General features: G+C 38.9%; 1 protein-coding gene across 1 annotated transcript; it reads left to right on the forward strand.

Annotated features, from left to right (window-relative positions):
* The first annotated feature begins 4,189 nt into the window (after positions 1 to 4,189).
* On the forward strand, positions 4,190 to 12,518 carry plcd4b (phospholipase C, delta 4b). Its single transcript, XM_035520118.1, has 15 exons — positions 4,190 to 4,222; positions 4,345 to 4,500; positions 5,003 to 5,231; positions 5,400 to 5,529; positions 6,059 to 6,290; positions 6,604 to 6,805; positions 7,027 to 7,171; positions 7,263 to 7,415; positions 7,811 to 7,969; positions 10,176 to 10,332; positions 10,787 to 10,903; positions 11,148 to 11,326; positions 11,424 to 11,556; positions 11,747 to 11,896; positions 12,064 to 12,518. The coding sequence occupies exons 1-15, from the start codon at positions 4,201 to 4,203 to the stop codon at positions 12,171 to 12,173; spliced, it is 2,274 nt and encodes a 757-aa protein (XP_035376011.1). The 5' UTR covers positions 4,190 to 4,200; the 3' UTR covers positions 12,174 to 12,518.
* The last annotated feature ends 47 nt before the right edge of the window (positions 12,519 to 12,565 follow it).

The following is a 12,565-nucleotide window of genomic DNA, read 5'->3' on the forward strand; positions in this document are numbered from 1 at the left end:
TTTACACTGTGTATTGCTAGTGTCTCAGAGGAGATTAGTAAAAGGCATCAGATTTTCCAAACATCTCCCTCTTAAAACCTAACCATTTCTGTTTAAAGTTGTATTAACATGGACTCTTACCAGATAATAAATTAAGCCAGGTCATATGATGCGCTTGTTTGTTTTACCTATTCAGGGAACAGATGCACTGACCTGTAAACAATCCACTGTTAAGACAGTAATGCTTAATTACCATCCTACAAATAAAACTGGCTAATACTATGCTTAAACACTACAGAATCCTCCAGGATGATGCCGAAGCCGCATCCCTTTTTAAGGATCCTCCATTAATCGCTTAAAAATGAGGAAAAAAATCAAAAACATGTTTACCAAGAGTGAGATCAGTCAAATAACTGGTACTGTGGCCTATAACTGCACTAGATGTTCTATATGTATATTATTAAAATAACTAACACAAAGGATCAATTGTTTCACCCATTCCTCCTCAAGCATTGGGAACAATTGGCAATGGTAGCTGAGTGGTTAAGGTACTTGACATCTAATTGGAAGGTTGCTGGTTCAGGCTCTACCACTACCAGGTTGCCACTGTTGGGCCCCTGAGCAAGGCCCTTAACCCTCAATTACTCAAGTTGTGCTCAGTTATAATTGTAAGTCGCTTCGGATAATAGTGTCAGGTAAATGAAATGAAGCATTACTGCAGGAGTTGTCTATTGTATTTCTTGCAAGAGATGTAACCAGCTTTACATTCGAGAAACCAAGAGAAGGCTTGCTGATTGTTGTTGTTGAACATATTCAGATCATCAGTATTAAGGATTTGTCATTTCCAGTGGCAAAACATATTAATGCTAAAGGTCATTTTAATGCTAATGAACTAAAGAAGCATGTTGCTTGCACAGCTGATGATGAAGAACCTCTGTTGAAACGGTCCTGTTTCTAATGGAAACCTTATGTACTTCACTGAAATTTTGACTACTTCTACATCTTTATTAAAGTACACTGTAGTTTCTCCCTCTTCTTCAGATTTATATACATATCATGGAAATTATGCATGTGAACACGTAGTGCAGCAAAATCAGGTGATTTCTTGGCACAGGAAATTTTATGGCATAGTGCCATAAAGATATGTGCCAAGTATAGGCTGGAGGTGCTGAGGTCAAAGCAGGACATATCTGTAAAAGTGGTGGAGAATGACCGAGCTACGTTCCTATGGGACTTCCAGATCCAGACTGACAAAATGGTAATGGCTAACCAACCGGACATAGTAGTGATGGACCAAGAGAAGAAGAGGCCTATAGAGATTGATTTAGCAATCCCAAGTAAGTGCAATGTCAGGACCCACAAAGATCAAAAGCTCAAAAAATACCAAGGTCTGAGATGAAAAGATGTGGAAGGTGAAGGCAACAGTGGTTCTTATGATAATTACAGCACTAGGAGCTGTGACCACCAAACTGGGAATGTGGCTTCAGGAGGAACAACATTCAAGATCTATGTCCAGAAGAGTGAAGTCCTGGGAACAGGATATTATATTATATTATATTATATTATATTATATTATATTATATTATATTATATTATGTTATATTATATTATATTATATTATATTATATTATATATGCTCCTCCTCATTCCCTTCTTCCTTGGGTTTCTGTTGTCTGAGGTACTCACTAAACATCACTAAACACTTCATCACTTCATGGCAGATAAGTGGTACAGAGCAATCAACATGTCACGTTGGACCAGTTAACCTCTGTAAAGAACACAGGAGCAATGAGGAAAGTGTCAGGGATCACCACTGAGTGAACAATGTGTTCTGGGCCTGCAAAGCAGACACATGCTTAAGACACCAATGTTAACCAAAGTTCATCGTCAACACCTCCTCCAGTGCTGCATAAAATGGATGAACAGTGGTGTATATATCATGAAATACATGAGAACCACCTCAAAGAGAAAACTGTGGGCCAAATGCAGGGAGGTGCTGCATTTGGGGGATGTTTTCCTGGCATGATCTTGGAAAGCTAATACCATTGCATGAGTCTCTGAACGCCAACGGGTACTTGGCAATCCTAGCAGATCATGTGCACCCCTACATGCTGACGTTCTTCCTTGATGATAATGGCATCTATCAACAGGATAACATCCACCCTTTGGTGTCCTTCTCTGGCCTGTTAACTCACCCTATCTCAATCCACTGGAGCACATCTGGGAACACTTGGATCACTAGGTTCACCCTGCTGACCTACAACCTCCACAACCACTGAGGGACTTCAGTGCTCTGCTGCAGTTGGAATGGGCATAAGTGTCCCTGGATACCTTCCATTACCTAATACAGTCCATGCCATGATGTCCTGCTAATGTCATCCAAGAAAAATGGAAGGTTAACACCTTCGAGGTTGTCCTAGTGATGAGAGGGGCACTTGGGGCTGTGACCCCTATGCTGTAGAAGTGGGTCCAACAGATCCCATAAATGTCATCAATCTCAGTCCAGTGCAGCGTAATTCTAGGAATAGCAAAAATAGTGTTCTGCACTCTCAACCTCCTAGGCCTGAGTGTGAAGAAAAAGATATAAATACCCACTGGAAGGGGGAGACATGAATTTTTAATTTTTAAGTAACTGCAGTGTACATGGGTTAAAAATATAGAGGGTTTCCAGAGAAATAGGATATTTCAGACAGAGGCTAGGAATAAATCAATGCAGAATGAAATAAGAATATGAGCAACAAATGCTAGCATTTTGATTGTGTGGCTGGTGTAGGACCTCTGTTTGAAATGTCCTTTTTCTCAGGAAACCTTGTGTACTACATTGCTAATAAAATTGACTAATTATTTCTATCTCTCTAATTTAATGGTATCTTCTTTATTTTCTTCTTTCAAATTTTTATTCTGTTCTTTTAATCAGAAATCAGTTGTAGCCTTTTACCAGCTAGAGTGGAGATAAAGCTTCACTGTCTAAATAAGAACATATATAAGAATTTTCTGGGTAGAAATGAAATCAATGCAGAATGAGCATGATCGACCAATCAGAATCTGGTGGAATAAACAAAAAAGCCATAATGGGAGTGGCGAGGAAAGGGGCGGGAGGAAGGGGACTGGGAGTTCAGCTTAGCAGAGGGGGCAGTGCTGAATACAGCTCCGCTCTCCCGGCTTCTCTCTCAGTACTGCCTGTCAGAGCAGAGTGCCTGGCCGCCCTAGACACAGCCTGGTTCCCAAGCCACCAGACGCTTTTCATCCATCATAGGTCTGCATCGGGAGGACACTTTCCAGACAGGTGAGTACTGTTGCTGACTGCCTTCTGGCTTCTCCTCTATTTCCATTTGGCAGGAATTAACATTGTCAACTGTAGCCCTGTGACAGGTTACAGTCTTAGTAGAGTAAATGTGGTTGGGATATTATTTTGTCTCTGCTTGCTGTTGGGTATAAGGAACACATTACAGCAGGGAAGGAAAAGGAAAAGAATAAACCCTTTAATTCACAGTTACTGTATGCCTGTGTAGTTTTGACTTTTCCTCACATACATAGCCCACTGCTCTGTTTAGAGTACTATAAAGAGAAAACTAAATAATACATTTTGTGATGCTGTACTGTGAATTCAATAATGTTGAGTGTTATTATAATTTCACGCATTTTAACTAACACAAGGATTTGTGCCATTGTTTTTCATGTAAGAACCAGATGGTTATTACTGTTCAGAAAAACTGTTACGACACCTGGCAGTTCTCATATCCTCCCATTGCATACTGCCCAACTGGAGGTAATTTATCCTCCCATTGCATACTTCCCTCATTGAGGTGGTTTATGCTCCCATTGCCTCCTGTGCTCCTGGAGGTAGTTATTTTTCATTGCAATGTGTTTGGTTGTATGCTCAGCCCCCAGAGGTTCCCCATGAATGCTGCCTCAGCACTGACCTAACGGGTCAGACTGACAGGCCTGCTAAACTGTGTTTCAGTTATTAGGAACCAATTTCAGAAATGGCTTACTGTGTGGAATTTTTAATCACTGCTCAGCACATGTATGTCAAAGGAGTGCTTCATCATTGTTTGAGAGTCACTGATAAGCTGATCTGTGGCCTTACTAGCAAAATAAACATGCTATGTTACATTTTTGTTGCTGCTCTGAACTAAAATTCACATTAGCAATGATGAAGGATGATAAAAGTAAAACAAATAAAGAATGTTCATGTCCACAGATAAATCTGTGTGGAAAATGGGATCTCCCCAGAAGTGCTGTAAGTTCTGGCCTAACCTCACTCTCGCCACTAAGCCCTCTCTTTTGGCACAACCTGTCCACTAATATAAATAATGTAAGGACTTCAGACATGCTTTATGGACATATTTCATCCTCTTGCAGGTGTCCAGACTGAAGCCAGTCTCGAAATTATGAAAGCTGGAAGTATCCTGAGGAAAGCAAAGTCTCAAATTTGGAGACACCGTCACTACAAACTGCAGGAAGACTGCAAGACGATTGCATACAAATCAAGCTGGGCTTTGAACTCTTATTCAACCTGTAGGTCCTTAATAATTGTTTCAAATCCCCCTGCAAAGGCATTGTCTACATGCATGCTGAAATCCATTATGGTCATCTCTTTCTGATGGATTAGTCAGAAATTTTGTGGATTAATGTTTAACTCTGGGTACTGACTGAGACTCACATTCGCATAATCCAAAAAAACAAGCAAAATGTGATATTTTCATTTTTCTGTCCTGGCACAATCGATACTTTGATTCTCTGGCATTTTAAATATTATGCTGATTGCAATATTGCACATACAATAATCACTGGTCTACAGTTTATACCATATAGGTTCACCATCTTGTAAGGTACTCCTAAAATTCTAAACACTGTTGATTTTGCTGTGTATTGTTTCTTTCTCAAATGCTCCAAACTTACAACTTACCGTGAACATTACATGCTATAAATCCACAGTGTTTCATTACTGAATGTTTTAATTCTAACTCTAATTTTAATTTTAACACTGAATTTTAATTCAGTGTGGTGTTTTCCCCAGTCTCTGTAGGTGATGTGGAGGCTGTGCGGGAGGGCCATCAGTCAGAGGTGTTCCTGAGTATGGCAGGAGAATTTCCTCCAGAACGCTGCTTTACACTGGTGTTTCATGGCCGCCGTGGAAACCTTGACCTTGTGGCAGAGTCTGCTGAGGAGGCCCAGGCTTGGATTCAGGGCATGCGGATTCTCATTGACAACCTGGAGAACATGGACAAGAGGGAAAAACTTGATCAGTATCCTCCTTATGCACATATCTGATACTCTTTCTTTGTGAGGCACAACAGAGGCAGGTCCATTTTGAAAGGACCCAGTTGCATATTCCTTAATGCTACTCAAAGATTAGTGTAAATATAAATATCAGGAATATGAAAGCATTTTTCTTTACAAGTCTATCTGCTCAGATGGGTCTCTGACTTGTTCATTAAAGCAGACAAAAACAGAGATGGCAGAATAAGCTTTAAGGAGGCTCGGAGGTTACTGAAACTTATGAACATGGACATGAATGAAGACCATGCATGGCTTCTTTTCAGGGTGAGAAGATCAGACATGGTCCTTTGCTCACAGCAATGCCTTTTCACAATTTATGATTATTTACAGTGAATAGTAGACAGTTCTGATAGGCTTACTTGTACTAAGTACAACTTACAATTACAGCTTGCTGAAATACAAGAAACAGAATAAGAACCTACACAACAGTTATGTATACAGATTTCACAACAGCCTGTAGACAAAATCAAGCTCATTTTTATTTGCACAGTGTTAGGGTGACACTGGAGGTTACATTTTATTCAACTGTTGTGATAAGTGGCCTGCCAAATGACCAGTGAAATAAATACTACATTATAGGGCATAATCTTAGTTATTTAAAGTATTATTTTTTAAAGTTATTTAATGTAACTTCAAAAGAAAGCAGTTTGCCAAAAATATGCATGTTGTAATTAGTGTCCATTTAAAATGTGTTTTTGTTCCTGCCATAAACATGCCTACTAAATGCTGTAAACACACCATGCCATTAAAATTGTATCTGTAGGTTTCTTTCTCTACTCTTCTTCTGACGCAGAGGGCTGATAAGAGCAAGACAGGCATGTTGGAAGGTGATGAATTTATCCTCTTCTATAAGATGCTCACTGAGAGAACAGAAATTTTGGAGCTGTTCCAGGACTACTCCAGTGATGGAGAGACGCTTTCGCACTGTGATCTGGAGGAATTTCTGCGAGAAGAACAGCTTGAAGGAGAGAGGAGTCATGAGCACGCACTCGAGCTGATAGAGCAGTATGAGCCATCAGATACGGGTACACTCAACCTAAGGAACATAGCTTTGCCTTCCACTGTGGCAAGATATAGTGCTGGCCTTCTGAAACAACAGAACCTAGAGATGTAAATGAAAGGCACAATGTTCACCCCTGTTCTTGATATTGAACAAAGTGTTCAGTGAATAAACCATTAGAGTTGATTAAACTAATGCTATAACAGTCTTATAATAAGAGCTTAGAGTAAAATAGAAGTACAGCATTCATTTACATTAAATTAGAACATTTTATAAGTAGAAGTGCTTTACTGATACATTGAATTTATTGTGACTTCTTTTTCATGTGTTCCTGACAGGAAAAACCTGCCACATCATGTCAATAGATGGCTTTCTGATGTATCTGACTTCTGTCGAGGGCTCTATCTACAACACAGATTACAAGCATCTCTATCAGGATATGACCCAGCCTCTCAATCATTACTTTATCTCCTCCTCACACAACACATATCTTTTAGAGGACCAGCTGAAAGGGAGGAGCAGTGTGGAGGCCTACATTCAGTAAAACACAGCTTTAGTCTCTTTGACTAGGCTCCATTATGTTTTAAATAGTTAAATAGCTTTGGCAAGAAAAGTCTAAATTCTTTTGTTTTCAATGTATTTATCCATTATTGTGAGAATATAAATATATATATATATATGCACAATGGTTTTATATGTAGCAAGTTCAGTGCAAGCTAGTTTATTCTGCTCGTCAGAAGGAGCTAACATCTTCTGTGTAGGGCTCTGAAGCGAGGATGCCGGTGCTTGGAGATTGACTGCTGGGATGGTTCAAACGGAGAGCCTGTGGTTTACCACGGACACACTCTCACATCCAAGATTTTCTTTAAAGATGTGGTCACCACAGTGGCAAAATATGCCTTCAAGGTGACTGGTGTTTAATGGGATGAATTCAACCAAACTGAGAATGTGCTAAGAATGTGTAAATTATCTTTCAATGCAAAACTTTGCCTTTCAGGTGTCAGAGTACCCAGTAATCTTGTCCATTGAAAACCAGTGTAGCATAGAACAACAGAAAGTCATGGCTCAGATCTTAAAGGATACATTTGGTGACATGTTGCTGAAGACTACAATAGATGGCAAGGTACCTCACGAGTTGCCATCTCCGGAGGTAAGTTAGAATTCAGAACATTTATGTCTTGGCATTAGCTATTAAAGATATTTTCCCACTTTTCTCACTTGTTTATGGATATCTGATCACAGACTCAGCCAATGTTTCTTTGCTCATTTAGATGTCTTAATATTAATGTCTGTCAAAACAGGAAGGTCTAATGTGTGTTAATGGAAGCTGCAGCATTAACAATTCAAAGACTTTGATTTTGAAAGTAGTTTCACCTAATAGCCTTGTCATAAAAATAGTTTGTCCAGTTAAATGGCTGAATTAAATCAATCAGTGTTTTGATAGTGTTCTGTAATGGTATGGTAATATATGTTTCATAGTGTTTTGCTAAATGAGAAAGCATTTTACAAGTAACCACAGTTATCACACATATATGTTTGTTTCAGGAACTTAAGGGCAAAATCCTCCTGAAAGGGAAGAAGATTGGTGGACTGGAGTGTTTGGAAGTAGACAGTCCAGTAAGCGTTGAAGTAAGTGATGAAGACGAAGCTGCAGAAACACTTAAGAGCAGTCCGACTGCAGAGAGCTGGCCGTCAGAAAGCAAGGTAGGCAAACCTGTACACACAGTATGGCTCTCACTACGATGATTTGTTCGTACTTTAATCATTCCTAAATTTTAGGACGGTCCTTTGGGATTGGCATACATACACTCCACAGTTAAGATTAGGGATGTGTTCTAGTTAAACATATGCATGACAGCTGAATGCTTTGTGCTCTCCAAAAGGTTGTAGTGCTTGACAGTACTAGATGCCACATGTCACTGTCACTGATACTATTATGCTGTCTAAGATGGAATAAATTCCTTGTTATGCCTTTCATTTTTTTCTTTTTAAAAAGTTAGTTTTAAAAATTGTTTTTTACTTTCCTTTAATAACTGTTTTATCTAATTTTATATTTCTATAATCTATTTTATGTGTTTATACATTTGTCTTTATAAAACACTTTGAAATACTACCACGCAATACAGTTAAATACTTGGAGCAAGACAACTGTGACTGTGACTAAACCGAGAGAAAATTAAAAAATGCCTAAAAGTTAGTAAGATTATGGTTGGGGACATCAAATGATTAAATGAAGATTGGGATTAGGGATTAGTGGTCTACCGATTAATCGGCCATCCGATTAATAGGGTCATTAAAAGTTGTTTTTAGATAGTCGGCATCGGCCGATTTAATAGATTTTAGGGGTTTTTTTTGTTTACTTGTAATTTTTAAAATTTAAAATAGAGTGCAGATCTACTTAAGCGACAATGCTCATCTTTTATTTGCAAATATTGTTCTGTGTGAATAATACATTAGTGTTAAATTTAATGGTCGCTGAGACAAAAACAGAGATGTGACTTGTTTATTTATCCTTTATTTATATGTTTGCTTTTTTTTGTTCCCTCTCAGAACTCTTAATTTTTTTTTACAAAGTTTACTTTCCTCATTACCTGTGGACATTTATTTAGTTCATACATTTTTATTTTGTAACGCGTAGTGGACCGAGTGCCGCAGGGCGAGGGGCAGGACGCACATTTATTTACATATAAATATAAAACACTAACGGCACTCAAGAATTACACACGATTAATACGAACATGAAACGCTTAACATTTAAACACGGACGATAAACACAAATACTTTTAACAACGAGAAAGGGAATATTACATCAAGACATTTACGACGTTACATCCACACTCTACGTCAACAATGACCGACGACTCTGCCCACCCTGAGGTGGGTTTAAATACACACAGATGAAACGAGGTGCAGGTGTGTGTAGGTGTGGCCACAAACGAAAGCCCTCACATTGTACATAGCTGGCCAAACCACGTGCGTCGCAGGAGGCGAGCGTTCTGTGACAGAATCCCCTCCCAAGGGGCGCGGCTCCCGACGCGTCAGTCCCATGAACGCGAACCTCCGGGCGCCGTATACACGTAAACACAGACACAGCACAGCGGTGCCCGGCGCCCACCCAGTACCAGGCGGGCCAGGTGCCGCCAGTAAGGGAAACCTCGCGGCGAGAGGGAGAAAGGCAGCTTCCCTTCCTCTCTCTGGGACGCTTATAGAGCGGCGGGAAGAAGGAGGACCGTTTAGAGAGGTGGCACGTCTGGAACCGGGCCGGACGTGTACCCCCGCGTGTCCGTAGAGGCCAAGGACAAGTCAAGGCGCCTGCGGGGACGGCGGGCGCCACGTCACAGCGCCTTGTGTGTGTGTGTGTGTGTGTGTGTGTGTGTTTGCGCCTTTGCGCCTTTTGTTTTTATAGGCGCAACATCTGTTGGAGATTACCGGACTGCCCCGAGAGAGGCAGGGCACTCGGGCCACCCCGCGTTACATATTTAAAACAAATACACGGTAGAGAGAGTGCAGATTTACTCAGACAAACAGAGACAATGCAGAAAATAATATTGTTAAATAACTTCATTTAAGTTCAGTAATTTTATTATTACTATTAAATTGTTGTATTTTATCAAATGCAAAAAACAACAAAAAACAAAACAAACAAAAAAGGGTATTATATCAGCATTAAATATTGACCATCGGGAACCCTTCTCTTTAAGTATTGGTATCAGCATCAGCTATTGCAAATCCCATATTAATGAATCACTATTAGGGATAGGTCAGGATCAATAGTAAAATATTTGGTTTACTTCATTAAACAGCTACAGTCAAACTACAGTGGACTCTCTAGATAAAATGCTGTTTTATTTAATTCCCTGTATCAAACACTTGATTACTGTTTTTATATCTTTTGTTTGTTGTCGATTAGAAATCAAAGCAAAATATATCCAAGGAGTTCTCAGACCTTATCATATACTTCAAGAAGGTACCATTCAGAGGCTTTGAGCACGCAAGCAGCCACAGCAAGCCTTATGAGATATCCTCCTTCTCAGAGTCCAAGGCTCGCAAATATATCAAGGAAGCTGGTATGCTCAGAAATCACACTGAGTTACAGCAGATTTACATATCACTCTCAGAAGATAACACAAAAATGGCAATTATTAAATGATTTTGATGTATTGAATGTATAAAATTATTGTTTAACTGCTTAGAGTATAATTATTTGACAGAAAATAAAGGTCCTCATTTGTTTGTCTCAAAATAAAGAATAAAACCACTGTAAAAGCATATTGTACATTGGCTTACGCAACAGAAATTCTCCATTAAAACACATGACTCAAAGGCTAGGCTTTTGTTTCTGTTAAATTATCCATTTGTTTTTCCCCTAAGTAACAGTGTGGTACGATTTATCAATACATGTAACATACTCACTATCAAAAGTAATCATGATGACAAATGGCTCAACCAAAAATTACTTGTTTGTTTGCTGTATGTGCTGTATGCATAATGCAAAGTCTGTGTGTCCACTCTGTCCAATAGGATGTGATTTTGTTCAGTACAATACAAGGCTGCTGAGCAGAGTGTATCCTAGTGGACTGAGAACAGACTCTTCAAACTTCTGTCCCCAAGAAATGTGGAATGTGGGGTGTCAAACTGGTAAGGGCCTACTGTAAAATCACTAATTTGTCTGAATGCGATTTAACTGTACAAAAGCATAAAGTAATATATTAATTTCTGTTGGAGCCATTTGAACAATGAATACTTTATTGTGCATAAAAACTTAATGGAAGTCTTCAACCCTGTAAATTGTACAAATGCTATGAGGGGTGGTGACTTGGACATAAGACTGTATTATGTATTCTATCATAAAATTGCATTATTTCATGTCTCTAATCCACAGTGGCTCTTAACTTCCAGACTGCGGGAATAGAGATGGATCTTAATGATGGTCTCTTTAGTCAGAATAATCGCTGTGGATATGTTTTAAAACCTGATATCCTGCGTAATAGAGAGCGATGTTTCAATCCAGAGAGGCCCCAGGACTGCAAGGACTTCTGTCCCCTCAACCTCACTATTCAGGCAAGAATTTTTTTTTTTACAAATTTGTTCATTAACATCTAGGCTTACATAACTTAGAAACATAAATAGAGGTATTAAAACTGTATATTGTTTTTAGGTAATTAGTGGCCAGCAGCTCCCTAAGATAAGCAAAAAAGAAGGCTCAATTGTTGACCCCTTTGTAAGGGTGGAGATCTATGGTGTTCCTCTGGACCAGACCAAACAGGAGACCAAATACATTGAGAACAATGGTGAGGAAAAGATGTGATGTCCTCAAGCCATATGGTTGCACAAGAAAAAAAGAGAAGGCTTTGCAATTTTTCTTTCTTTCAAAGCATTTATTGCATTTATAATATCCATTACTTTGTGATGAGATTTTGGTAGTCAGCCCCTGAGATTGCATTAGCATTGATTTCCTTTTCCTGTTTCTTTTGTTTGGAGGATTCAACCCATGCTGGAGTGAAATATTAGAGTTTGTGGTCCATACTCCTGAGCTGGCACTGGTGCGCTTTGTTGTGGAAGACTATGATAAAGCATCCAAGAATGATTTTATAGGGCAGTACACACTACCTTTTTCCTGTATTCAGACAGGCAAGTCTGCAATTAGGACATTAGATGTCATTCCACTATAAATATATATTTTTAATTTATTATATATATATATATATATATATATATATATACACACACACACACACACACACACACACACACACACACAATTTTCCATCAAATAAACTGTCTCCTATCTCTTCCAGGGTATCGCCATATCCATCTTTTATCGAAAGATGGCACAAGCATTTGCCCCTCTTCGTTGTTTGTGCACATTAAAATTACAGAGGTAACAGAGGTTCCCAGAGCCTCTTAGATTGCCTATCAAGAACATGCAGCATGATGGCAACAATCCTGGAGATGCCTCCACACACATTTGCAGAATGTATACTGATATAGTGTGCTGTTGTGTATACATACATATGAAGTTAAATTAGTTCAGAATTCATAGTACTACTACAATTACTGGTCTGGTTTTAAATGCTAAGCACATATGGAAAGATTCCCCAAAAGTAGCCAAAACTGAAGGACCCATTGGTTTAGTATTTATGTTTAACTGATAAATATGATATATAGATTTCAATGATTTTCTGGCTTTAGAAACTAGTAAAGGATTTTAAAACTGTAGAATAAATTATTTTACAAGTTGTAGACCTTCTACAATCTATGCAACACAGAACCCTAACTTAGCTATAGATCCTGTGCAGC

This window comes from Electrophorus electricus, chromosome 2, assembly GCF_013358815.1.
Source record: "Electrophorus electricus isolate fEleEle1 chromosome 2, fEleEle1.pri, whole genome shotgun sequence".
NCBI classification, from domain to species: domain Eukaryota; kingdom Metazoa; phylum Chordata; class Actinopteri; order Gymnotiformes; family Gymnotidae; genus Electrophorus; species Electrophorus electricus.

Excerpts from the sequence above, each read along its gene's own strand:
- plcd4b (XM_035520118.1), top strand. The coding sequence starts at position 4,201 with ATGGGATCTCCCCAGAAGTGCT. Across the intron at positions 6,291-6,603 it reads GTATGAGCCATCAGATACGG|GAAAAACCTGCCACATCATG; the intron begins GTACACTCAACC and ends TGTTCCTGACAG. Across the intron at positions 11,327-11,423 it reads CCCTCAACCTCACTATTCAG|GTAATTAGTGGCCAGCAGCT; the intron begins GCAAGAATTTTT and ends TATTGTTTTTAG.